This window comes from Balaenoptera ricei, chromosome 6, assembly GCF_028023285.1.
Source record: "Balaenoptera ricei isolate mBalRic1 chromosome 6, mBalRic1.hap2, whole genome shotgun sequence".
Lineage (NCBI taxonomy): Eukaryota > Metazoa > Chordata > Mammalia > Artiodactyla > Balaenopteridae > Balaenoptera > Balaenoptera ricei.
Window position 1 is genome coordinate 66028938 of NC_082644.1, and position 26191 is coordinate 66055128.

Genomic DNA, 26191 nt, shown 5'->3' on the forward strand with positions numbered 1-26191 from the left:
TGAGAAGACTCAAAGCTACCCCCCAAATTTACTGTTTGTTCTAGTCAACTCCTGAAGATGGGGTCCGTGTCTCCCAGCTTCTGAGGTTGGGTAGGAGCCTAACTTCTTTTTTTTTTTTTTTTTTTAACAATAATAATACATATTTTATTATATCATAAAACCTAATTTTGTCATCCTTTGAGCTTCATTATTCTTGCTCAATCAGAATAGCAGATAATAAAGTATGATATTTAAACAGTTCAAAATTTGGTAAGAGATACAGGTGTTTTGATTTCATGGGAATACAGTTTTCTTACAAATTACACATTTCTGGAGCTTGTAGCAATCACGTTTGCCCCCCTGAAATTGATGATTTTATTCTATGTAAGAGTATTATAAATTATAATGAGGTAAATTATAATGAGGAGCACATAGTCATTATGATTCTGTTTTGGCAGATTTATTTTGAAAATAGGGATATTATCAAATGTTGGTTTAGTATTTTTAAATAATTCATCAGAAAGTGATTTTTTAAATGCTATCTCTTTAAGCAAACTTCCCTTGCTTCTCAAAGTTAAACTTATTACTGGTGGTAATGAACTTCCTTTGCTTCTTAGAAACAAAATTTATACCTGAGCATAGCATGGGAAATAATTCAGGTTTCATCTTCTACTGGAGAAGTATTTAAGGTAATAAGGATTAAAATTTCCATAAAATTTGATCACAGATACTTATATTTTAAGGTACACACATTGGAGCTAAACTCTGGAATCACTAAAATACAAACATTGTATCTATCTAATGCAATTTTTCTATTTCAATTTAAAACAATAAACATAAATATCTTTGGAATATTTGGGGAGCTTAAGAACTTTTTTTTTCTGCATAGAAATATCCTTCCTTTAAATTGGTCACAGTATCGTTTCTGACATAATATTTCACGTTTGAAGCCCTGTTTTTACTTACCTTTAATTCCCTGCATGACCAGTACCATCATCTAGGAGGAGCCTAACTTCTATGAGCACCCCTTAGCAAACCCAGATGGGTTTCATGTGGGCGGCCCCCTTCCTGTTTTTGTAAATTTTCATTTCCCAGACTCTACTGAGTCCCTGCTCATTCCCCTCCCCACTCCCTCATTCTCCCTTTAAAACATCTAGTCACCTCTAAAACACACACACACACACACACACACACACACACACACACAAACACAAACACACAGAGAAACATGCAGCCCCATCTAAAATTACAAACGTTGACAATTTTGACATTTTAGAGAGTAAACCTGATACCCTACGTAATTTTAAACTTTGCACAAGGTGTTCTTAGTACTAGGAATAGATGTACTGTTTTGACTACTTACCATATGTGAACTAACACTCTGAACTTACACTCTGTTTGAACTTACAGTCAAACAAACATAGCGGTTTCTGTGTGTTTGAGTCTGTGAGTGAATATGTGTTGGGCTGTCAGCACAGCGGGCCTTCATCTGGTGCCTAAAGCCCAGACCTGTAGGTCTGAGGACCAAGACATGTGTGTAGCTCAGGGCATAGGTTAGACTGGGTGGGAGGCACAGCGCCTTTGCATCTTTTGTCTGCTTTTGCATAAGTGCAAAGGTAGTCCTGATTGGTGAGGGTGTTTGTCCTAAATGCAGTGATTCACGTCTCATCATTATAGAAGCCAGATCTGTTGGCCTAATCACTCCTGCATTGCTTTTGGTTTCAATATGCTCCATTTCTTTATTAATAGGAGAACAGGAATGAACTGTCAAAGAAGTAGTTTTTCTGCTTTGTGTGTGTGTGTGTGTTTGTGTGTGTGTGAACACGTGTGAAGGTATTTGTATTGCTGAGGGCTTCTTTTCCCCTGGGGTATTGGTAAAAGTTTGGATGGTAAACTCCAAGTTTGATTTCAAAAGCAAATGGCCTGTCTCCTCCTTCTTACAAAACAAGCCTCCTAAGTACATGAATGGGCTGCAGCATTCCAGCTGTCTGAACACTGGCCAGCTGTCTTCGCTCTTGGTGGCCGCACAGAATATTCACCATATTGCTTCCTGGCTGTGAGTGGATATGTTCATTTACTTTTAGGATCCGCCAGAGTTTTGAGAGGGAGACAGTGTTGTTCTTTGCTTTTCAGTTCTGGTTTTGGGGTGCATTTTAAGTATTGTTCCTTTGCATTCTCCGAAAGCTGATCTGAAACAGAGGGTGATACTGGCCCTTGCCAGCCCTGATAGGGAGGGCTGTGCACATGAGCGTGGGTAGACTTCACATTATCACCCTTCTGAATGGTTGCCATAGAGATGGAACCAACAAATTCCGGTGACGTGAGGTGAAAATAAATGGGTAACATAGCCTCCAGAGAATACAAACATTTGGGCTCTTACAAGAAGATTTACATTAGGCCTAGAATATATTTTATGGGGTCTACTTTTTGAAATTTTCTATTGCTGATAATATCAGTTAACTAATATCAAAACACTTACATTTCCCTTGTGACTATTTCTGCTTTGTGTCATGTTGGCACTGGGATTAAATGAGAGAATCTCATGAATGTTTGTCTTCCTGCAACTCCCCCACGCCTTTTTTGGTTAAAATCGTAGAGAATACTGATTATTTTGGAATAAATGTTAATGCCATGTTGAATATATCATGCATCCTTTTTGAGCGGAACAGAATGCCTTCTTGGATATGCAGATACTTTTTGGGTTTTAATATTAAAATATATCTAGAAACAGAAATCAATTGAGTTAAATATCAGTTGGAACATAGAAATTGTAGATTACGGACATTTTCTTGATCACTGTTTTGCCTGAGGCAACTAAACCCTTTTATGCAGGATGGCAGGCCCTGTGCTAGCATTTTTCTCCTGAAATGAGGGTTTATTTAGTATCTCCAGGCTTGAGACTCACCAATCCTTGTCCATTAATAGATGATTTTTAAGACCATTTATGTCTGTTTATTAGTGTAAAAAAAAAGTGTGGATTATAAAAGAAGTTTACAAGTAAAAGAAGTAGGATCATGTATTTGTCATCTCTGCAAGAAAAGTTTTAAAGCTCTCTCCTTTTAGCAGTGCTAATTAGCATCAGCCTAAGCTTGGACTTTGAGCAAGGAGAGAAAGGCTGAACAAGGGAGGGGGAATATTAAATCCGAAAGTCTGTGAGCAAAGGAATAGCATGGTCTCAGGTATGAAGGACTGTGTTTGGGAGGTTTGGGGCTTTTTCTTGCAGGTAACTGGGGAGTCATCCCCATTTGAGCAGGAAAGTCAAACAAATACATTTGCACCAGAAATATTAGATAATTTCCTATTTTAAGCACTGTGCTAGGCTAGTAAGGCAACAAAGGGGTGGATATAGGACGTCGGAAGGAAGACTAATGGCAATTGGTCATCATTTGGGCCTAAAAAAATCTGGAGTTTTTACCTTGAGAATTGGCATGATAGTGGTAACTTTGAAGGAATAAGAATATTTAAGAAAAGAAACTACCTTGTTTGGCGATCTGGTTGGAGGAAGGATAGGGAATGTGATGCTGACATGGGATGTGATGAATTTCCAGAAAGAAATTGTTTCCATGTAGAAATATCTAATAATATCTGAATAGAAGTATGAATAAATCCTTTGGGAGAAGTCTATGAGTGTTTAAAAAAAAAATTTCTAAGACCGGAACAGAGGATAAAAACTTTTCAAAACAACCAGCATTTGGGAAGGACTTTACCATTTCCAAAATGCTTTACGTATGTTAATTGGACTTGAGTGTTAAGATAATATCTGATATGGGTGATGTTATCTCCATTGATGGCCAAGAGAAATTGGCAGGGAGAGGTTTAGTGACTTGTCCCATTTCACAGGTAATAAACTAGAGAATTTAGGTTGACACCCAGAGCTTCTTAATACTTAGCATTGGTGAAGATACAGGGAAACCTGTGAATCACTGTATTACTTAAGGGAATACAGAATGGTGTGAACTGTCTAGAGAAAAACATGGCATATGTACCGAAAGATTTGAAATTGATTATCGTACACCTTATGATTTGAAATTCCATATCTAGGGATTTATCCTAAGGAAATAATACAAAGATAAGGATGTTCACTGTTATGCTATTTCTAATATTTAAAAACCAAAAGTAATATTCAACTTGAGGGGAATTTATCCTAAGGAAATAATACAAAGATAGGAATCTAGGAATTTATCCTAAGGAAATAATACAAAGATAAGGATGTTCACTGTTAACGCTATTTCTAATATTTAAAAACCAAAAGTAATGTTCAACTTGAGGGGATTTGTTAAATAAATTATGATAAATGATTTAATAACACATAACAATCAAATGCATATTTCTGAATAATATTTAAAGTTATTAGAAATTGTCCATGGAATAATGTTAACAGAAAAAAAATCGAGACGCAACTTTATACAGAGTACCATCTTACTTTGAAGTATAAATATGATTGTGATGTGAAAAAGAGACTGAAATTAATTAACCTGATTGTGGTAGTCATTTCACGAAGTATACATATATCAAAACATCATGTTGTACACTTTTAATATACACATATTAAGTGAATTATACTTAAGTATAAATGAATTATACTTCAATAAAGCTAGAGAAAAAAAAGAATGTATATAGAAAAGTCACAAATTAACAGGAAAAGGGGCAAACAACACAACAGAAAAATGAGCAGGAAAAGAAAAAGAAAAAAAGACTGAAAAGAAATGTACCTAAATGTTAACTATTGTTATCTTGGAGTTCTGGGATTATGGATGATTTTATTTTCTCAGTAGTTATCTCAATTTTCCAACTTTTTACAAAGAGCATGCGTCACATAATCAGCAAAAAAAGGTCGTAAACATGTTCCTGACACACAGAAGATGGTTAATAAATGCTAGCCAATGTCTTTAAAATTTAGAACATATAATAAAAAGAAAGTAAAAGTTATGGTTAATCTTGCCACCCAGAGAAAATCACTGTTTACATTTTGGTTCACGTTTTTACAAATTTACAAAAATAGGATTGTAGTATTTTACATTTTACTTTTTAAATTAATGTATCATGAGCATCTTCTATGTCAGAAAATATTTTTACATATCATTTTCACAGTCCATAGTATTATATGCATATTGTCTATTTAATTAATTAATTAAATTAATTAATTATTTAATCATTTTCCTTTTAATAGAGAGTTTGTTGCTCATTTTTCAACATTCTGTTCAGTGCTGTGATGAATTCTTTGCATGGGCTAGCTGATACATATGCATGCTTGTTTGTGTATGTGTGTGTATAAGTTTGTGTGTCTGTCCGTATGCCAAATAATGATTGTGAGTAAAACGAAAATTTCGTGTTAGCCAGGCTATCTAAGCATATGTCTTTGTGGTGGCAGAGTAGCTGTGTATGAAGATCTTATCTGATCTGAGGTCACAGTGGCCCCTTGCCTGTGCCTCTTGTGTGCCGTTTCTGCTGAGATGCCCTTTCTACTTTGTCTACATTATGTATTGTGTGCTTCATTTATTCCAGTTCACCACCCGCTTAGAATTTGGCAAACTGATTTACAGTTGCTAAGCCAGGCTGTTCAAGGAATAATTTAAGCAAAAACATACTCTGCTGTACAAACACACACACATACACACACACACACACACACACACACACACACAACTATACCAATGAAAGTTTCAGGGAAATTATTTCAAAGTCTTGACATTGTACTGCTTGGTAAGGCAATCTCCCCCACTCTATTCCCCCTCAAAGGTAAGAAGACATTGATTTCAAAGCCTTCAGAAAAGAAAAAAGAAAAAAAAAAAGGTGGAAATATCCTGAACGTGATTACCAAATCAGGAGAGAAGGAAAAGGGGTTGAAAAAAAATTTTTTTTTCTAATACTCTTCAGGCTTGGAAGAATGAAAACAATAGAGATATGAAACAGTGTTAATCTCATGTGGGAGCATAGCCCCCAATCTGACACACTTTGTTAGTACAGTAATGGATTCTTGGTGAAAAGATAGCAGCTCTTTCCAAGTCCTCAGCCACCCTCTCTCCTCTTATTTTATTTTCTTTAAAATATTTATCACTCTGAAATGATTTTATGTATTTTTTATCTCTTTTTCCCCACTACAATATATTTTCCTTGAGATCAGGGACTGTTACCCATCTTGCTTATTATGATGTGCCACCAGAAATTATCATAGTTTTTGGCACTTAGTAGACATGCAGTAAATATTTGTAGGATGAGTGAATGAATGAAGGGATGAAAAAAGTGATGAAGTCACTAAGTGGGTTAACTCTCATACCTAAAGACACATTTTTGGCTAATAACTGGAGGATTTTAAGGTTAGCATTCATGTCTACGCTGCCTTCTAACCATTAGTATTCTTGAATTTTGATAGGTATGGAGTTTACTACTTCCATAGACTTTTAATAACTGGATAGTGACAATTCTTTTTTTTTTGGCTGTGCCACGCGTCTTGTGGAATCCTAGTTCCCTGACCAGGGATTGAACCCGGGCCCTTGGCAATGAAAGTGCGGAGTCCCAACCACTGGACTGCCAGGGAATTCCCAACAATTCTTAAATAGACCTCTATTAATTTTTTAGGAGCACATAGAACTTCTGGTTAGTATAAACAAAGCTCCTCTCCCCCAAAACCAAAAGTTTCGAGTATTGGATATTAGATTCTTGGATACTTTTCTATTGTGAACCGTGGTTGTGGTGAGCTTTTTTTTTTTTTTTTATTCTGTTTATAATATCATAGGCAGTCTCAAGTGGATTTTAAGAGCCAACTTACAATACAACATACTTACAATAAGATCATTAAAATAGAAATGTAAGATTAAGTAATTTAGAGGGATAGAAAAGTAAGTACTGATTATCCCCAAAGGATAATATTGTTACTATGATTTAATGCTGAGCTTCCTTACAAAAGACAAAAAGGAAGCTTATTGATGTATTATATGATTCTCAAGAGAGGCAAACTTAATTTTCAGATACTGAATTCTAAAATGAAGGTATTTCATGAGCTTTTTCTGAATAGTGGATTCACAGTTTGGACATAGTGTTTTGGGTCCCTTACAGGATCACCCAGTATACTCCGTACCAGCCAGAGGTGTCTCAGGGGAGACTGGAGAGTTTACTCAATTACCAGACCATGGTGTGTGACATCACAGGCATGGACATGGCTAATGCATCCCTGCTGGATGAGGCCACCGCAGCTGCAGAGGCAATGCAGCTCTGCCACAGGTGAGAGGCCCAGCATGAGATTCCCTCAGGGGGAGGGACGTCTTCCAGCCTCACAACTGCTGTGCAGACGGGGGTTCCCCTGCTCCGTTCAGTGCCCAGTGACTTTGTCCCTCTTTCCCTCTCTCTCTCTTTCTCTTCCCTGCCCCCTCTTTCTGTTTATCACACACACACACATTTGTGTCTATGAGATATGTTGTATCAGTATCATTATACCAGTTAGTTGAGGTAACAAACAGATGTGAAATATAGTGCATTTAAAAAAGCCACTGCTGTTTATTGTTTAACATTATGAAAGAAAGACATTTTGCTCTTCACATACATAATGTTAAGTTCAGGGATGTTACAGCAACTCCGAGATAGTATCAAGGACCAAGGCCCCTCTCTCTTTGCCATCGTTAGTGCGAGGCTTTCCTCCTGTAGAATGAAGAAAAACATACAACCTAAAAGTTGCAAGTTAAGTTTTATTTGGGGATCTTACTAAGGATGAGAGCCCCAGAGACAGTCTCTCACACAGCTCCGAGGAACTGCTCCGAAGAGGTCAGGGAGGAGCCAGAACATGTAGGAGTCTTTTGCTGGAAAAAACCATGCAGTCGAACATCAAAAGATGACTGCTAATCACAAAGAACAGACATCTCAGGTTAATGATGTGAGTGCTTTTCAACATATGGGAAGATGCAAGAGTTTGGGCTCATTGAAATTATTCCTTAGAAATGCATCTTAACTATCTTGGGCCAGTCTCCAAAGCAGATAATACTTCCTGTTTTTCTCCATCCTGAATTCCTCTCAGGGTGCACCATCAGTGGGCAGCTACAGTGGCTAATGGCTTGATCCTTGTAGAACTGGGATGGCGGGCAACATTTTTTGTTTACTGCAGTGGCAGACAACAGTCCCGTCCACAGTCCTCCTGGTCACAAGATGACTGCTGGAGCTCTAGCCATGACGCCTGCATTCAGGAAGAAGTAAAGGGTACTTCTAGCGAAATAAGCTCTCTTTAAATAGTGTTTTGGAAGCCTCCACTCAACAATTTACTTATGCTTCATTGACCACCCCTACCTACAAGTGACCTGGGGAAATGCAGTTTTTTTCAGATGGGCACATTGCTGCACTCTACATATTGGGGTTCTGTTACTGTGGGTGACAGGGAGAATGGATATTGGGTAGGAACTAGCAATCTGCAATGTAATATGTAAATAAGTATCACCCTCTTTTATGAAGAATATTCTTCTCAGGTTGTATTTAATGTTTTATAGCTTGCTTTCTTTTTCTATTTAACAATATTTTGTGAACATTTCCCCATTTCTTTAGTCAGCTCTCTAAACTGTGGCTTTTATTGGCTACATAGCAATATTCATTTGCATGGAAGTACCATAATTTATGTAACCTCACCTCTATTGTTATACATAGTTTGTTCCCATTTTTCACTGTTATTAATGGTATTTTTGTGCATCTGTAGGATAAATCTTTGTCAAAAGTTCTGATTATTTCCTGAGGATGCATTTCTAGGAGTAGAATTGCTGGGTCATGGTTAACTTTGGTTAATATTTAGTTAATAATCATTCTCCAGCTCCTCACCTTCTTTTGTTCTTTGCCTTGAGAATACATTTGAGTTTACCTTACCTTCCCAGGTAGAATTCTCATGTAGATGGTCATCTGGTAGGGAAATCTGCCTACATTGATGATGTGTCTGTCTGAGGTTTTGGGAGGCTGGCCCTAGTCAACTGACTGGGTGACTGCAGTGGCTAATGGCTTGATCCTTGGGGAACTGGTGGGCAACATTCTTTGTTTACACTCTGAATGCCCATGTAAGTCTCTTTCTTGGCTTCCACAGTCTTGAGGGGTGGTTAAATTGATTCTGGTACCAATTCCAGTCAGGGAAAGGGGTTCCTCTCACACCTGAAAACAAACGAACAAACATCTGCTGGTATCAGAGAATTCAACTCAATCCTGACACCATCTACCTGGAGATGGCATCAGATTCCACAGGTTAAGGGCTCAGTTTTATAAAACTGCGCCCCACCCCCACCCCCGCCCCTGCCCTACTTCAGCTACAAGTCGCAAGCCCAGGTTGTTACTTGTGCCTCTGACCAACTGGCTGTAGATTGGGGTTCCAACAACCCCCTCCAACTCAGGATGCCATTCTCAAGTACAAGTTGTTACCTGTATTCATCGACTGGAATTTTCATGACCCCCTCCTCAGAGCAGCGCACAGAACTCAGAGAAACATTTTACTTACTAGAAGCAGTTTATTATCAAATGATATAACTCAGGAATAGCCAGACAGAAGGGATGCATAGGGCTGGGTATCTTGAAAGGGCTCAGAGCTTCCATGCTCCCTCAGAGATCCCCATTCTTCCCAAATCTCCTCATGTTCACCAGTCCAGAAGCTCTCCAAATCCTACCCTTTGGGTTTTTTATGGAGGCTTCATTACATAGACACGATTGATTAAATCTTGGCCATTGGCAATTGATTCAGCCTCCAGCCCCTCTTCCTTCCCTGGAGCTCAGGGTGTAGAACTGAAAGTTCCAACCCTCTAATCACACGGTTGGCTCCTTTAGCAACCAGCCCTCATTCCTCTGTGGGATGCAAAAGTCACCTCATTAACATTACAAATGACACCTTGATCACTTTTCACACTTAAGAAAATTCCAGTGGTTTTGGGAGCTGTGAGCCAGGAACTGTGGACAAAGACCAAATATATATGAGAAATATATCTTGGTCATCTGAATGATCAAATATTTATTTCCTATAAATCACAGTGTTGCAGTTGTGAACCTCGAACTCACTGGGCAGATGTGGAGGCCTCTAAGTTCCAGGCCCTTCTGCTTCCCAAGCAGTCCCAGGGGTGGGTTCAGGCTCTTCTTCCGGTCATCTTAGGGACAGCCGGAAAGGAATGCCATTTCTATTCTACTCTCAGCTTTTCACTCCTTTTCACCTTCTCTCTTCCTCATCTACCTTCTCGCTGCTCTCCCATCCCCCACCTCCATCCCCTTTTTCTGAGTAAGAGCTTTCATCTCACACTTGCAGAAGCTGAGACATTTGTAGTTGATGGGTCAGGGGTTCTCTCCTGAACTTAATAGAGTCACTGGGCTACGCACACTCTGCAAGTGCTTGATTTGCTTCCTCTCTCTTAATTCTCATACCTTCCATCCTGCATTTAATTTTACCCTTGAGAAGCAGCCTTGTGTTTCTTATCTTTAGGAAATGTTTTCTTCAATAGCACTGTTTTTGTTTCCATCCGAGGTCATTTAGGCTTAGATAGCTCTTCTCTCCAGAGTTATTTAGATATAGACTTTGAAGAGCTTTGTGCATTGGACAGTTAATTTTGTATCTCCCAACTCTACTTACTGTATTGAATTTATGCTTATTATAAGAATAATACCTGTTCATAGTGGAAAATTTCAAATAGTAGAGAAGGATATAATGACAAGTAAAACTTTGCTGTTTCTCAGTCCCATTCCATTGAGAAACTTGCTGTTAACTGGTCATGTGGATCTTTATTTTTATACAATATACTTGTATCCTCCACTCATTTCTTTTTACCCAGATGCGCTTGTGATACACAAAGTGTTATGCATCCCCATCAGTTTTGTTTCCTGAAACTATGGACTGTTAGAGAACTTCCTGAATTTGGGTCTTAGACCCAACGCAGTTCCTTCCATAGCTGTGTGGTACCTGCACGTATCACAACCTATCTGAGTTCTTCTCCGCTTCCTTTGAATGAGGACACTCGGTTTAGATAATCTCTAAATGCTCCTTTGGCAATAAACTTCTCAGATGATTTTATCTAGAAGACTTAGTTTTTTGTTCCTACTCGCACCTAATCACTACCCTTTTCTTTCTTTTTCCTCATAGTATATTTTAAAAAATTTAAACCAGTTTAAGATTGATTTTGCTAAATGGGGTTAGAATGGGAATTGGATTTCAGTGAAATTCGAATCAGGAAATGTCACTATTAGTTATTAATGACTCATTATTTTTTATCCTATGCTCAGACTTTCCTTAAGTACCATCTTTGCTTTGCATTCTTAGAAGATACTCTGATTTCTTTAATGTTCGTGTTTGAATTGTGATTTTTCTTTTCAACAGACACAACAAGAGGAGGAAGTTTTTTGTTGACCCTCGTTGCCACTCACAGACAATAGCTGTCGTCCAGACTCGAGCCAAGTAATTAATTGTATTTGTATTTTGAACTCAGGGATAATGTTATGCTCATCTCTGCTGTTTCTTCCTCTAATTTCCAAACTGACTGGAGTTGAGCCTGGTTTAAGCTGGGGCTATTGAATTTTACTTTCCCTCCCACTTTCTTCCCATGACCTCGCTGGTAAGTAAGATGTGTTAGAATGCAGGGAAAAATACACAGTGGGTTTGGTCACCTTTGCTTTATATTTTATAAAAAGAACACATTGTTTTGTGTTCTTTTTTTTAAAAAGAAAATTAAGAATATTAAAATTGTTTCAACAGTGTTTTGAAAAGTTTGAAAAGCACAGGGTAAAAATGGAACTCTCACACAACTGTTATGATTTTGTATATATTCCTGCAAACATGGCTCATAGGGAATCCACATAATACCTAGTATAGTATGATGTAGATGAAAGCATATTATTATTTTTTTTTAAATTTTTTATTTATTATTTATTTATAATTTTTCTTTTTGGCTGTGTTGGGTCTTCGTTTCTGTGTGAGGCTTTCTCCAGTTGCGGCGAGTAGGGGCCACTCTTCATCGCGGTGCGCAGGCCTCTCGCTATCACGGCCTCTCTTGTTGCGGAGCAGAGGCTCCAGACGCTCAGGCTCAGTAGTTGTGGCTCACGGGCCTAGCTGCTCCGCGGCATGTGGGATCTTCCCAGACCAGGGCTCGAACCCGTGTCCCCCGCACCGGCAGGCAGACTCTCAACCACTGCGCCACCAGGGAAGCCCCATATTATATTTTTTAAGTGCTGTAATCAGATAAAACAAACACAGAACAACTACCACATGTGGGTGTGTTTATTTGCTTTCTCCTTGTAAAAGCCTTTCCCCCTGATCCCATACCACCATTCCTTCAGAAGTGGTTTCTGACATATGATAGGAATTAGATAGTTGCAGGAACCTAAGGAAGGTCTTCTTCCTTGTCTTACTGAGGTTTTCCATTCACCTAAGACCTATCCAAGGTCAAAGTGGCAATGGCTCTGCAGTTACAGGTGGTGGTTGTTTAGCCCTAGGAAGGCATGTTTCTGCTCTTGTCTCAGGCACAGATTCTGACAGGAAAGTGGGAGGGGAGGCGCTAACGGTGGCTGCACGTGAGTTGGTGTGAAGCACAGTTACCACTGAAGGGCTGGGTGTGGGATGGGGGTGTGTGCGTGTTGGGATAGGGTAGGGGGTGGGGGCACTGAGGAGGGACACAGCATACGCACGCTCTTATCGTGGAAAAGAAACTGTAGATGATTTGACTTTCCCTGTAAACCAAAAGCATGGTGGTTCTTTGTCTTCTGTCTTTTCAGGTATGCTGGAGTCCTCATTGAGCTGAAGTTACCCCATGAAATGGACTTCAGTGGAAAAGATGTCAGTGGAGTGCTGTTCCAGTACCCAGACACCGAGGGGAAGGTGGAAGACTTCACGGAGCTCGTGGAGAGAGCCCATCAGGCTGGGGTAGGCAAACCTCTCCTTGTGGGGGGTCCATGGAGGTGTGTCTCAACTTTGAATTATTGTTGTTACTCTTTTTAGCATGATTTTTTAAAAAATTTCTTTTTGGCTGCATTGGGTCTTCGTTGCTGCGTGCGGGCTTTCTCTAGTTGCGGCGAGCGTGGACTACTCTTCGTTGCGGTGTGTGGGCTTCTCATTGCGGTGGCTTCTCTTGTGCGGAGCACAGGCTCTAGGCGCATGGGCTTCAGTAGTTGTGGCGCACGGGCTTAGTTGCTCTGTGGCGTGTGCGATCTTCCTGGACCAGGGCTCGAAACCGTGTCCCCTGCATTGGCAGGCAGATTCTCAACCACTGCGCCACCAGGGAAGCCCTATTATTGTTACTCTTTTTGTTGTGTTTTAATCCACACGTTTATCGCTTGGTAAGGTAAAACTGCCTCCTTCCAACCTCCTTTTTTCAAGTTTGTTTTCTTCACTGGTTCCTGGCACATGGTAGGCACTCAGTAAATATTTTAAATGAATGAATGAGTAAATAAATTTCACAGGATACGAACCAACTCTGCCAGTCTGCCTATAATGGAGATAATTTGCTATCCTTCCACTGGTCTCAGGGAAGATCACAACCTTGTCCATTTTCTCTTGTTTCCTTTCTAGAGCTTGGCCTGTTGTGCTACTGACCTTCTAGCTCTGTGTATCCTGAGGCCTCCTGGAGAATTTGGGGTGGACGTTGCTCTGGGCAGCTCACAGAGATTTGGGGTGCCTCTGGGCTATGGCGGACCACATGCAGCCTTTTTTGCTGTCAGAGAAAGTTTGGTGAGGATGATGCCTGGAAGAATGGTGGGGGTAACAAGGTAAGGCAGCTCATGTTTCTTCCCTTTTATTGTGGTTATGGTTTTCCCTGCTCCTTCTCTTGATCACGGAAGTTGTTGATTTCTCTTTGAATTTAACTGGGCCATTTTGGGTCGATTAAGGAAATGTAAACATAGAGTCAGAAGAGAGAATGTATTTGGGGTATGAATGTTTGGGGTATCAATGCCCTGCCTACCCCCCAACCCCATCCCAGTACACACACACACACACACACACACACACACACACACACACCCACCCCATTATCCCATACTTGGCCCTTCTCAAATGCCATGTACCTCTTCTCGAATGCCATGAATTTGTGCATATTTGGAAAAGTATGTGTACAATTTATAGCATATTTGTATTGAAGTCATAGAAATGAATTTTAGATTGATGAAAGTCTTGAGAGACTGAATATTTTAAGTGTGTTTTATATCTAACTAGTTTCTTTCTCAGAAGTATTAACATGCCACATGGCTATGTAAAGACAAGGGCGATAAGACATTACCATGCACACATTGGGTGTGACCTACATTATTTCCTAGAGGCCTGCCCTTTGGCCATTTGAGTAATTTCCAAATGTACTTCCTTGAGTGCTTCTCATTGATGAAAATCCTCAGGTTAAGAATTGAGATGAATGCCATGATTATTACTGTGGAACTTTAGCATATTGTTTTTGACCTTTCATAAAGCTGGGCTATTAATGTAAGTGAAGAGTCTGAATTAGTGAATGATGTGCTGGTGATGAGAAGTTCTGAAATACTTTCACTTTGTCACATGATAGCAAAAGGCACTTTGCTTTTTAATGTAAAAAATAATAGTTTCGGACTTCCCTGGTGGCGCAGTGGTTAAGAATCCACCTGCCAATGCAGGGGACACGGGTTCGAGCCCTCGTCTGGGAAGATCCCACATGCCACGGAGCAACTAAGCCCGTGAGCCACAACTACTGAGCCTGCGCGTCTGGAGCCTGTGCTCCGCAACGGAGAGGCCGCGACAGTGAGAGGCCCGCGCACCGCGATGAAGAGTGGCCCCTGCTCGCTGCAACTGGAGAAAGCCCTCGCACAGAAACGAAGACCCAACACAGCCAAAAATAAATAAATAAATAAATTTATTTAAAAAAAAAAAAAATAATAGTTTCTTTAAGTATTCTCACATTACATTTTCTTTCAATGATGTCTCTTCACCAGATGAGACAGAGGGTTTTCTAATTTAAAAGAGTTTCATATATCAGTTATCATCTTCTGATTTTTTTTTTTTTTTTTTTTTGGCTGTGTTGGGTCTTCGTTTCTATGCGAGGGCTTTCTGTAGTTGTGGCAAGCGGGGGCCACTCTTCATCGCGGTGCGCGGGCCTCTCACTGTCGCGGCCTCTCTTGTTGCGGAGCGCAGGCTCAGCAGTTGCGGCTCACGGGCCCAGTTGCTCCGCGGCATGTGGGATCTTCCCAGACCAGGGCTCGAACCCGTGTCCCCTGTATTGGCAGGCAGATTCTCAACCACTGTGCCACCAGGGAAGCCCTCATCTTCTGATTTTTGTATTGAACTTCTTACCTTTCTGGAAAGTGGACCTGAGAGTTTGATGAAATAAAGGCTAAGACTGCTGAATCTTTATGGTTATCTAGATTTTTAATTGTATTAAGAAAGGAGAAATTTTATTAGAGACAAGTGTTAGGTTGTTAACATCCTTTATTTATAGCCATATAGTTGCTTTAGATTTCTAGTATAGAAATTCTGTTTCCTTTGTCGGGTATTTCCCTTTTCTCTGAGTCTGCCAAGAAGCTCAGAGTGAAGTTTAATCCTCAATCAGCATCATTTTATTAGGCTGGGTGATTGCTGGAAAATTTTCTTTTAAAGTTCCCAGCTTATTGTATATATCTCAGTGCCTCAAATCCTCAAAGTACAAACTGAAAATTAACAGTCCCCTTTAGAAGAAGATTGGTTTGTAAATTGTTTCTTTATGGCCTTGCACCTAAGTAATTTTGCTGAATTCACTTCAAGGTGGGAAGGAAAGAAGCAGTTCTGTTTATGGCAACTCCTGGTGCTATGATAATCTGTACTAACTGGATGTTTTATTCTTGGTCCAGAGATGCCAGTGGAAAAGAAGTGTATCGTCTTGCTCTTCAAACCAGGGAGCAACACATCCGGAGAGACAAGGCTACCAGCAACATCTGTACAGCTCAGGTAGATCACATACCTGACCTGCTCACTGAATGTCTTACAGTCTACAGCAATGAGCTACTTGTTCATTTACTGAGTTGTTGCTTCATTCATCCACTGAGCAGTGTGCACACCAAAAATGTCAAGATCTTGTTGGTAGAGAAGCCTTGTGGTCTTGTCAGAACGCCAATACAATGCATTTTACTGTGGTTCCATGTATGCACACCCTTCACCCGTTAGGATCTCTGGCATTCTTGGCCACAGGGCAGGTCCATTATGGGTGGTGACTGGGGCACCTTCTCTTAGGGCTGAGATGGAGGCCCTCCAGGTTAGTGTGAGGAAGGCAAGGTGAAGGTGCTTGAGGTGACTGTACTGAGGGGATAGTCCAGATTGGCCAGCCAGTGGTGGCCATGGGGTACTCTTACTGGGAACTCATGAGAGGCATTTCTGAAATGTATGGGATAAAAGAGGAGGAGTTACCTGAACGTTGCCCAAGGTCTCAGGTTAGAGGGAGCAGTGTTTTCTGACATCCAGCCAGTTCCTAGGATCAGGTGGAGGACCACTCCTGAGCATATAATCCATTCTCGGTTCTCTTCCATTCGGGGTCAGGGAAAGGGAGAGATCTCACAGATACCTCAGTAGGCAGTGCAGTGTTCTTCCCCTTAGGGCATAGGCTCACAGCACCACTGCCAGCTTTTAGAAAGCCTCACCAGGGAGGGAGTAGATGATAAGGTCTTCTTATAGTTTGCTCCATATCCATTGGTTGTTGAAATAGTTTCCTCAGTTGGTTTTCCTGTATTATTTTTTTTTGTCTCAGGGAGGTGGCTGCTTTTCAGGGAAGAGCTCCTCTAGTATCGCAGGAAGGAGCCAGTTGTCACAAGCTTGTCCTCTGTTGACAGCAAATTGATCTTTATGTGATGCCTTTACTTTCTGTAGTTTACCCTTCATTTGTTGAATTCCCTGCTTACGTATCTTCCCTTCGTCTGCTGCTTTCTGCTCATGTTCTTGCAGAACGTGTCTCTCTGATCATAAGTGCACTAAGGGTTTTCTGCTTCAAGGTTTGAATTAATTTTCCAGGTTAACTTGGGCTATCTACAATGAGCAAAAGTTACATTCCTACTTCTTTTTTCCTTCCAGTTCATGGATAGCTGATATTTCATTATTTAACTTGGATCGTAAGAGGTCTCTGTTTTTCAGCAATGAATAACATGATGTTTGCCTTAGAGATAGTCATACCCTGTCTTCTCTGATTTTCACTTTTTTATTCTGGAGATTTTCTAACTCTCAATTGTCTATTTCATCTCATGTGTTTCTTCTCATAACTGGTTGCATGAAACAATTGCTTGTGACGCCAGTGTCATTTTCTTTGTAGGCCTATAATTATTCTCTTTTGTTCGGAGATGACTGATATTTTTTAAGCTGTTCCTTGAGCACTCTATGTCTTTACTCCAGCCTTCTTCTTGTAGCACCTCTTCCATGTTCTTCTCAAGGCTGCCCCATTCCTCTTGAGTGTTGTAGGGTCCACACTGGACTTCTCTTAATTTTGCATCACTGATGGTGCAGAACTTTTTTTTTTTTAATCTCTGAAAATGCATTACTGAATTCTTTAAAAAAAATCTTTCTGTAAACTTGTGACATTTCTACAGGTGTCTGAATTTGCATCATATCTTCTTCTTTATATTCTCTTATTTCTCAACTTCCACCACAAACTTTCATTAGCTTTTTCTAAAGTCCAGGGGTATTGATGTATAATTTACATTTCATTAGCTCTTTTATTGAGATATAACTCTCCATATAATTCACCCATTTAAAGTACACTGTTCAATGGTTGATAGTATTTTCACAAAGTTGTGTAACCATCACCAGCATTTCATTTCTGGATATTTTCATCACCCCTAAAAGAAACTTGTTCCCATTTTTTTTTTTTTTTTTTTTTTTAAATTTATTTGTTTATTTATTTATTTTATTTTGTTTATTTATTTTTGGCTGCGTTGGGTCTTCGTTGCTGTGTGTGGGCTTCCTCTAGTTGCGGCAAGCGGGGGCTACTCTTCATTGTGGTGCGCAGGCTTCTCATTGTGGTGGCTTCTCTTGTTGCGGAGCATGGGCTCTAGGGTGGATGGGCTTCAGTGATTGTGGCTCACGGGCTTAGTTGCTCCACGGCATGTGGGATCTTCCCAGACCAGGGCTCGAACCCGTGTCTCCTGCATTGGCAGGCGGATTCTTAACCACTGTGTCACCAGGGAAGCCCAAACTTGTTCCCATTAAGCAGTCACTTCCTATCCTTCTCCCCTCCCTTCAGCCCCTGGTGACCACTTATCTCCTTTCTGTCTCTATGGATTTGCCTATTCTGGATATTTCATATAAATGAGATCATACCATATGTGGCCTTTTGTGCCTGGTTTCTTTCGTTTGAGATAATGTTTTCAAGGTTCTTCCACGTTATAGAATTGGGAAGGAAAAAAAAATTTTTCGTCTAACCTTCTAGGTTCTTCTAGCTGGTCTAAGAATTAAATTGATATGAGACAGATTAACAGGAGAAAATAACATTTTATACATACATACAGGATCCCCACATATATGCGAGGCTCAGAGACCCCACATACATAAGAAGTTAAAGGACAGAAAAGTAAATAAGGTATACATGTCATCCTGGGCTAAGGAATGGGATAGGGGCCAGGTGCTTCCAAGCATGGGAGGGCCGTTCACTGGATGATAAGAAGAACAAGATGTTTGGTAATTAGTTGTTTGCTCTGCCATATAGATGGGGCCACTTAGATAAAATTTATCTTTGGTAATAACTCCTTTTCTGGGAAGAATCCTCAATTTAAATTCTTCTGGGTAGTTAAGGGAGGAGCAGTAGTTTCTCTTGAGCCCAGAAGGTCTCCATTGCCTGAACTCAAAATAATCCACATGCTAAAGTGGCACATCTTAGGGAGGCCTGTTTGGAACCCCTACGGTATCATGAATCAATACTTCCTTCTTTTTTATGGCTGAAGAATATCCCATTGTATGGATATATCATATTTTGTTAATCCATTCATCAATTGATGGGCATTTAGGTTGCTTCCACTTTGGGGTACTTTGAATAAGGCTGCTATGCACATTTGTGTATAAGTTTTTGTGGGGACATATATTTTCAGTTCTCTTGGGTATATTCCTAGAAATAGAACTTCTGGGTTGTTGGTAACTCTATGTTGAACTATTTGAGGAACTTCCAGACTCTTTTCTGAAGTGGCTGCACCATTTTACATTCCCTCCACCAATATATGAGGGTTCTAATTTCTCCACATTTTCACCTGTACTTGTTATTGTTCCTCTTTTTGGTTATAGCTGTCCTAGTGGGTGTGAAGTGACATCTCACTGTAGGATTGATTTGCAGTGACCTAATAACTAATGATTTTGAGCATCCTTTCATGATTCACTTTTTTTTTTTTTTAATAAATTTATTTATTTTATTTATTTATTTTTGGCTGCGTTGGGTCTTCATTGCTTGCACGCGGGCTTTCTCTAGTTGCGGTGAGCGGGAGCTACTCTTCGTTGCGGCACACGGGCTTTTCATTGTGGTGGCTTCTCTTGTTGTGGAGCACGGGGTCTAGGTGCGTGGGCTTCAGTAGTTGTGGCACGTTGGCTCAGTAGTTGTGGCTCGCGGGCTCAGTAGTTGCTCGCGGGCTCTAGAGCGTGGGCTCAGTAATTGTGGTGCACAGGCTTGTGGGATCTTCCTGGACCAGGGCTCAAACCCATGTCCCCTGCATTGGCAGGCGGATTCTTAGCCACTGCGCCACCAGGGAAGTCCCCATGATTCACTTTTGATTACTTTAAGTATCCTAATTATGTTGTTTGTCAGATTATCAAAGAAATTTGAATCTTCTTGGTCTCTCTGTTTCTCTGAACTTCCTTTGATATTCTAATGCCTTACCAAGATTTCTAAAAGTGACTTTATACTTTTCATTAATTTGTTGGTCAGTTGGTTGATATAGTCTCCTGTTTGTAGAAAGAATGATCTCTAGTTTAAAAAGTGACATGAACCAACCTCCAAAAGGCTTCTGTGATGGGAGGCTTCCAGAGCATTCTGTGAACATCAAGCCTGAGTTTTTGTTCCCAGGCAGTATAGCCATGAGCCATGATACACTATATTATGGATGTTTTACTTAAGACATGCCCTCTCCATAGCTATAACGTGTTGTGGTTCTTCCGTATTTATTTCTGATTGTTATACAGAGTCCACAAGAGTGTCTGTACTCTCTCTGGCACTTGGTCCAAGAAAGTCTACTGCTGTGTTCTCTGATGTCTTCTTTTCCTCATTTCCTTTATTGACTCTGATTTCACTTTCTGGCATTTTTGCAGTGACCCCAGAGAGATTCCTTCTAGCAGCCTCACAGAGGAAATGTGTACCTAACAAAATAGATCTGATATTGAACATCATCCAACTTTAAAGCACTGTGTTTCTCAGCTGAGTAGTGTTTCTGTTCTGTAATGTGCCCTTTCCCACCTTGGGATGCTTGAACATGAAGGTGGACCTTGAACTGCTGACCTAGTACATTAGGACAGAAGTCACTTTAGTGGGACTGGAAACTCATAGAAACCATGGTGCTGGACCAATGAGATGGGAGGGGCTGTGGGAGAATTGAATGGACTAAGCAGGTGAGGAGTCTGAGACTAGAGTTTGGGTCAGTTACCTAGGGTGATATTGCATGGTTAGAAGGCTGCTTGTTGGTAGGATCTAGGATGGAAAAGCAGGTGAGGGATAGCGCCAAAAGGAGGAGAGACAGGAGGTGAGCCTCCATGATTTTCCCCCGCATTGGCACTCATTTTGATTTCTGACCTTTGCCATCCTCTTTTTATCCTCCTCCCTGACCCAAGATGCCACCATAGTGGTCCCTTCCTTGCTGCCTATGCTGGATTCCCTCCCTGAGTCTCTGAGAGATTCTAGTGCCATTCTTTCCTATTCTCTGTCACACTAGAATACACACTTCCCTGTAAATATTTTTGTGAAACTTCAATCAACGGTCAGGAGAGATATCTTTACCTGAGAAAGTGACCTTACTGTCAGCAGGGAATAAGCCAGTAGGTTCTGGTTTTCCCTTCCTAATATATCTCCTGCCAACTCATTTTGGTTTTATTCCCCTGCGTCCTGCATTTTCATCTTTGGTGGTCCTTTGCATAGATTCACCATTCACCTCTTGGTTGGCTGAAATTCACTTTCTAGTGCTTTATTTAAGGCTTCAAGAGAATTATACTCCCTGAGTTCCTGTGTGTTTGAAAATTTTTGTTGCTTTTATCCTTGAAGAACTGTATTATTGAGCATAAAATTCTTAGATCTCACTTTTTTCCCCCTGAGGTCTTTGTTGTTCCACTATCTTCCAACATTAAATATTGCATCTCCATGTCTGATGACAGCCTGATCTTCCCCTTTATGGGTGACATGATTATGTTGCATGGATGGAACGCCTTACTAATGGTCACATTCAAAGGTTTAGTATAGTGGCTCTAGGGTGTCTTGGATGCTGTATTTACCCCTCAGATGTTTGGGCAGGTTATAAATGGTCTCCAACTATCATAGAGAAGGCAGGGAGTCTAATCATTTTGCTTTGTACCTGCTTTTAGTTTTGGCATCTCAAGTCAGAATAACAATCCCTCCCACTGATCATCTTCCATCACATTGTTGAACCTGATTCTTTAAATGCTCTTTGTCGTTTTAGGCTCTCTTGGCGAATATGGCTGCAATGTTTGCAATCTACCATGGGTCCCACGGGCTGGAACATATTGCTAGGAGGGTACATAATGCCACTTTGATTTTGTCTGAAGGTGAGTCAGTTTTCTGTTTTAAAACTTTTGGTTATAACAAGACCGATACATGTGAGTAAATAAAATTGAAAACTCACTGCATGTCTAATACTACATGCAAAATTAAAAGTCAAATAAAAACCTAAGAATAATATTTTCAACATCTATGACAGACTGAGTGTTAATATATTTAATATATTGAGCTCTTCCTCAGTCCCCCCACCCCATACACAAGAAGAATGAACACCCTGAGAGAAAACTGGACAAAGGACATTAAATGTAATTTTAAAAGAAAGTATACAAATGAACATATATAATTTCAACCTCACTATTAATCAAAGAAATGTAAATTGAAAGAATAAAGTAGTGTTTCTCTCATTACATTGGCAGAGATTAAAAAGAATGCTGATATTGGTATGACTTTTATGAGGGCACTTAAACAATATGTGTCAAAAGCTTTTAAAATGTGCCTACAATTTGATACAGAAATTCTAGGGATGTATCTAAAGGAAATAATCAGATAACGATGTAAAGGGTGTGCATTGAAACATTATTTACAATAGCGCAATCTTGGAAACAGCCTAAACGTCCAATAATAAGTAATTAGTTAAATTATGGTACATAATTTAAGTTTGAATATTATATAGCCATTAAAAATAATGATAGGAGTTTTGATCTGTAGAAAAGCAAAATCTTCATGATACATTAAATTTTTTAAAAAAGGGTAAAGAAGTATATGTATGTGATATATTACACACACACATACACATACACACACTCTTCTAGAGGAATCTATACCAAGAAGTAACCACTAGTTATTTCTGGATGGTGATTATGGTGATTTTTTTCTCCATTTTTATATGTATTTCACAACTTTCTGTAGCATAATAATAAACATTTACCTTTTTAAAAAAAAATAAATTTATTTATTTATTTTTGTCTGTGTCGGGTCTTCGTTGCTGCACGCGGGCTTTCTCTAGCTGCGGCGAGCAAGGGCTACTCTTTGTTGCGATGCGCAGGCTTCTCATTGCGGTGGCTTCTCTTGTTGTGGAGCATGGGCTCTAGGTGCATGGGCTTCAGCAGTTGTGGCACGCAGGCTCAGTAGTTGTGGTGCATGGGCTTAGTTGCCCTGTGGCATGTGGGATCATCCCGGACAAGGGCTCGAACCCATGTCCCCTGAATTGGCAGGCGGATTCTTAACCACTGTGCCACCAGGGAAGTCCTACTTTTTTTTAAAAAAAACACCGACCAAAACACTGTGTAGGAACAGACCGTAGTAGGATTTACCTCTTTACTTCTGTGAAGCGTCAGTGGCAGAGGGTTTGGTTTCTACATAGAGACCAGTGGCTATCCTATCTTGTCTAGGTCTCAAGAGAGCAGGACACCAACTCCAGCATGACTTGTTCTTTGACACTTTGAAGATTCAGTGTGGCTGCTCGGTGAAGGAGGTCTTGGGCAGGGCTGCTCAGCGACAAATAAATATTCGGCTGTTTGAGGATCACACAGTAAGTCAGACTTTCAGTTTTGTTTGTTTGTTTGTTGTACAAATTCTATAAATTTTTATGACTTTTCTCATTAAAATTTCTCTTTATTTAAAAAAAAATCAGTATTGGACCTTTGGGCACAACTTCTTTGTAAACAATTTTCATTTCCAGTTTGGAACATTGTGACCTATTAAATGATAATCCATTGTCAGCTTTCCTTAAGATGTTGTGTTTTCATATATGGGACTCTTAGGCACATATTTTGCTCATAATACTCCTTCGTTCACAATATGACTGTTCAAGGTAAAGGCTATGATAAGTGATATGATAAGGTAAGTTAAGGGAAGAAAAAAGTGAGCATATCTAGTACCAAAAGGAGTGCCCTGCAGCCATCTGGACTCTTTTAGAGTCCAGAAGTGGCTGTAAAACTCTCAATCTTTTGACGTTTGGGACTGGTCTAGCCTACTTTGCCCAAGGGCCAACTTGGACATAATGATACCCTGTTATTTTAGAACAACTGAGAGTTTTGTCCAGCACTTTCTCCCCTTTGACCTCTCTTGGAGTCTCTGCACTGATCTTGGCATTTAGAGCTGATGTTTTCCCTTTCATTTTCATTTCTATAGCTTGGTATTTCTCTTGATGAAACAGTCAATGAAAAAGATCTGGATGACTTGTTGTGGATCTTCGGCTGTGAGTCATCTGCAGTAAGTAAATCAAAATTCACATTCCTCATAATGACTATTTGAGGAGGTGTCACAGTTGGCTTTGCCTCTTATGGGCCTGAGTGTGAGGGAGAGGGGGCGCAGGAATGACATTAGGTGGCCTGCGTTAAAATTATGCCACCGATTGTCCCTTGCCACTGTGACTGCTGATAGTTAGAGGTCACTGCCGTGGGCCCCAGCCAGGACTGAGCAGCAAGGCTAGTTGGAAGGATTGTTAATGGTGTTTAATTGAAACTATTCCTAATACAAAGATTCATGACATTAGCATCTTGGTTATGTTGATTCTGGGAAAACTGACCTAATATGTGCCAGGTCTTATGCTGTGCCCTGAGGCTAGTGGTAAATCAGACATACTTACCGCCCTTTTGGAGCTTATAGTCTAATGAGGATCCAAACAGGCACAAGACTGCAATCCAGATGATGTACTATGATGGGCAGTGTCCAAAGATGCTCTCTGAGCACAGAGTGGAGGGGGCTTCTCACCAACACTTGGAAGAAACTGTCCTAAGCTGAGACCTGAAAGATGAGTAGGAGCTATCCAGACACAGTTGAGAAGAAGGAGGATGGGGCCAGAGGTGTTCCAGACACTGGGAAAAGCAGCCACAAAGGCTAGGAGGAGAGAGGTTATATGAGAACTAGAAACAGTTCAGTGTGACTGAGTTGGTTTCTAAAATGATGAGATAGCAGGGACATGTGAGCAGGAGAGTCTGTGGGATGGAAGAGAGACGTCAGCTATCTAGACCTGTGGCAAGGTGTTAATCACAACACTCTATAAGGCCTGGAGCATAGGAGCCACTTAATACATATTTGTTAAATGAATCAATGAAAGGAAACAGAAATAGGTTCCAGAGCGTTGATCAGTGCTGCCCTGGTTGTCTGAGTCCTCTTTGAGAGATGACTTAAGTATCAGATAACAAATGTAAATCATCAAAAAAGTATTATACTGTTCTCTTTTAATCTTTAATTAATAAACAAGACTGAATAATATCTTTCCTCTAGAACTCTGCAGTAAATTTAATCACAGATACTTGTTCCATGCATTTGAAGAATATTTATGGAGCAACCACTGAGGGCTCTCATACTATCGGCCTGGAGCAGAATGAGGAGCAAGCCATGTATCTAATTATATATTCTGGATATTAAATGCTTATCAGATATATGATTTGCAGATATTTCCCCCCATTCTGTGGGTTATCTGTTAATTCTCTTGATAGTGTCCTTTAATGCACAAAAGTGCGCTTTATTTTTTCTTGTGTTGCTCATGCTTTTGGTGTCATATTTAAGACACCATTGCCAAATCCAAGGTCATGCAGATTTGCCCCTATACTTTCTTCTAAGAGTTCTGTAGTTTTAGCTTGTAAATTTAAGTCCTTAATCCATTTTTTTTTTAAAATAAATTTATTTATTTATTTATTTTGGGCTGTGTTGGGTCTTCGTTGCTGTGTGCAGGCTTTCTCTAGTTGCAGCGAGCGGGGGCTGCGCTTCCTTGCAGTGCGTGGGCTTCTCATTGTGGTGGCTTCTCTTGTTGTGGAGCACAGGCTGTAGGCGCGAGGGCTTCCATAGTTGTGGCACATGGGCTCAGTAGTTGTGGCGCACGGGCTTCGTTGCTCCGCGGCATGTGGGATCTTCCCAGACCAGGGCTCGAACCCATGTCCCCTGCATTGGCAGGCGGATTTTTAACCACTGCGCCACCAAGGAAGTCCCCTTAATCCATTTTGAATTAGTTTCTGTATATTCTATAAGATAAGGATCCAACTTCATTCTTTTGCATGTGTATATCAAGTTTTCTCAGCACCATTGTTGAAGAGACTGTCCTTTCTCCCACTGAATGGTCTTGGCACTTGTATTTTATTAGAATTGTTCTCAAAGATAAAAGAGCAATGTCAAGTGAGAATCTTCACTTGAGTGTTATCATGGTCGTCACTTTTTAGATAGCCCTTTAAAATAGTTTACTGGAACTTGCTTCATTATTCAAGGAACATGCAGGGGATGTCAACTTTTTTTTCTTTGGCAGTAAAGATTGTTCACTTTTCTTTGTTCACTGTGGCTAAGTTCAACAGAACTTAAAAACAGTGTTTTGGAGAATTGCCACAATGCATGACCCCTGACATCTGTCATTGCACTGTGCCAGATATCCCTGGGGTGGGTGGTCAGGGAGGTGGGAGGTTGGATGGTAGGGAATTTCTGGTGCTCTGTCAGAATACACGCTGAATGGAAGCCTTCTTCACATGTGGTTCCAGGCATGCTTCCTGCCCTTCAGTTTCTGTGGTCTCTCCATGCAGGAGCTGGTTGCTGAAAGCATGGGTGAGGAACGGAGAGGTATTCTAGGGACTGCCTTCAAGAGAACTAGTCCATTCCTTACACATCAAGTGTTCAACAGG

At 40.4% G+C, this 26191-nt stretch overlaps 1 protein-coding gene across 2 annotated transcripts in view; it reads left to right on the top strand.

Moving 5' to 3' along the window:
* The window catches only part of GLDC (glycine decarboxylase), a 99995-nt gene that overhangs the window by 22483 nt on the left and 51321 nt on the right, over window positions 1–26191 (top strand). For both annotated transcript variants that reach the window (XM_059924751.1, XM_059924752.1), the window contains exons 4-12: window positions 7036–7200; window positions 11288–11365; window positions 12679–12826; window positions 13472–13668; window positions 15748–15844; window positions 21520–21625; window positions 22970–23109; window positions 23712–23792; window positions 26093–26190. In XM_059924751.1, coding sequence (XP_059780734.1) covers window positions 7036–7200; window positions 11288–11365; window positions 12679–12826; window positions 13472–13668; window positions 15748–15844; window positions 21520–21625; window positions 22970–23109; window positions 23712–23792; window positions 26093–26190 — 1110 coding nt within the window. The remainder of the gene's footprint in view (window positions 1–7035; window positions 7201–11287; window positions 11366–12678; window positions 12827–13471; window positions 13669–15747; window positions 15845–21519; window positions 21626–22969; window positions 23110–23711; window positions 23793–26092; window position 26191) is intronic.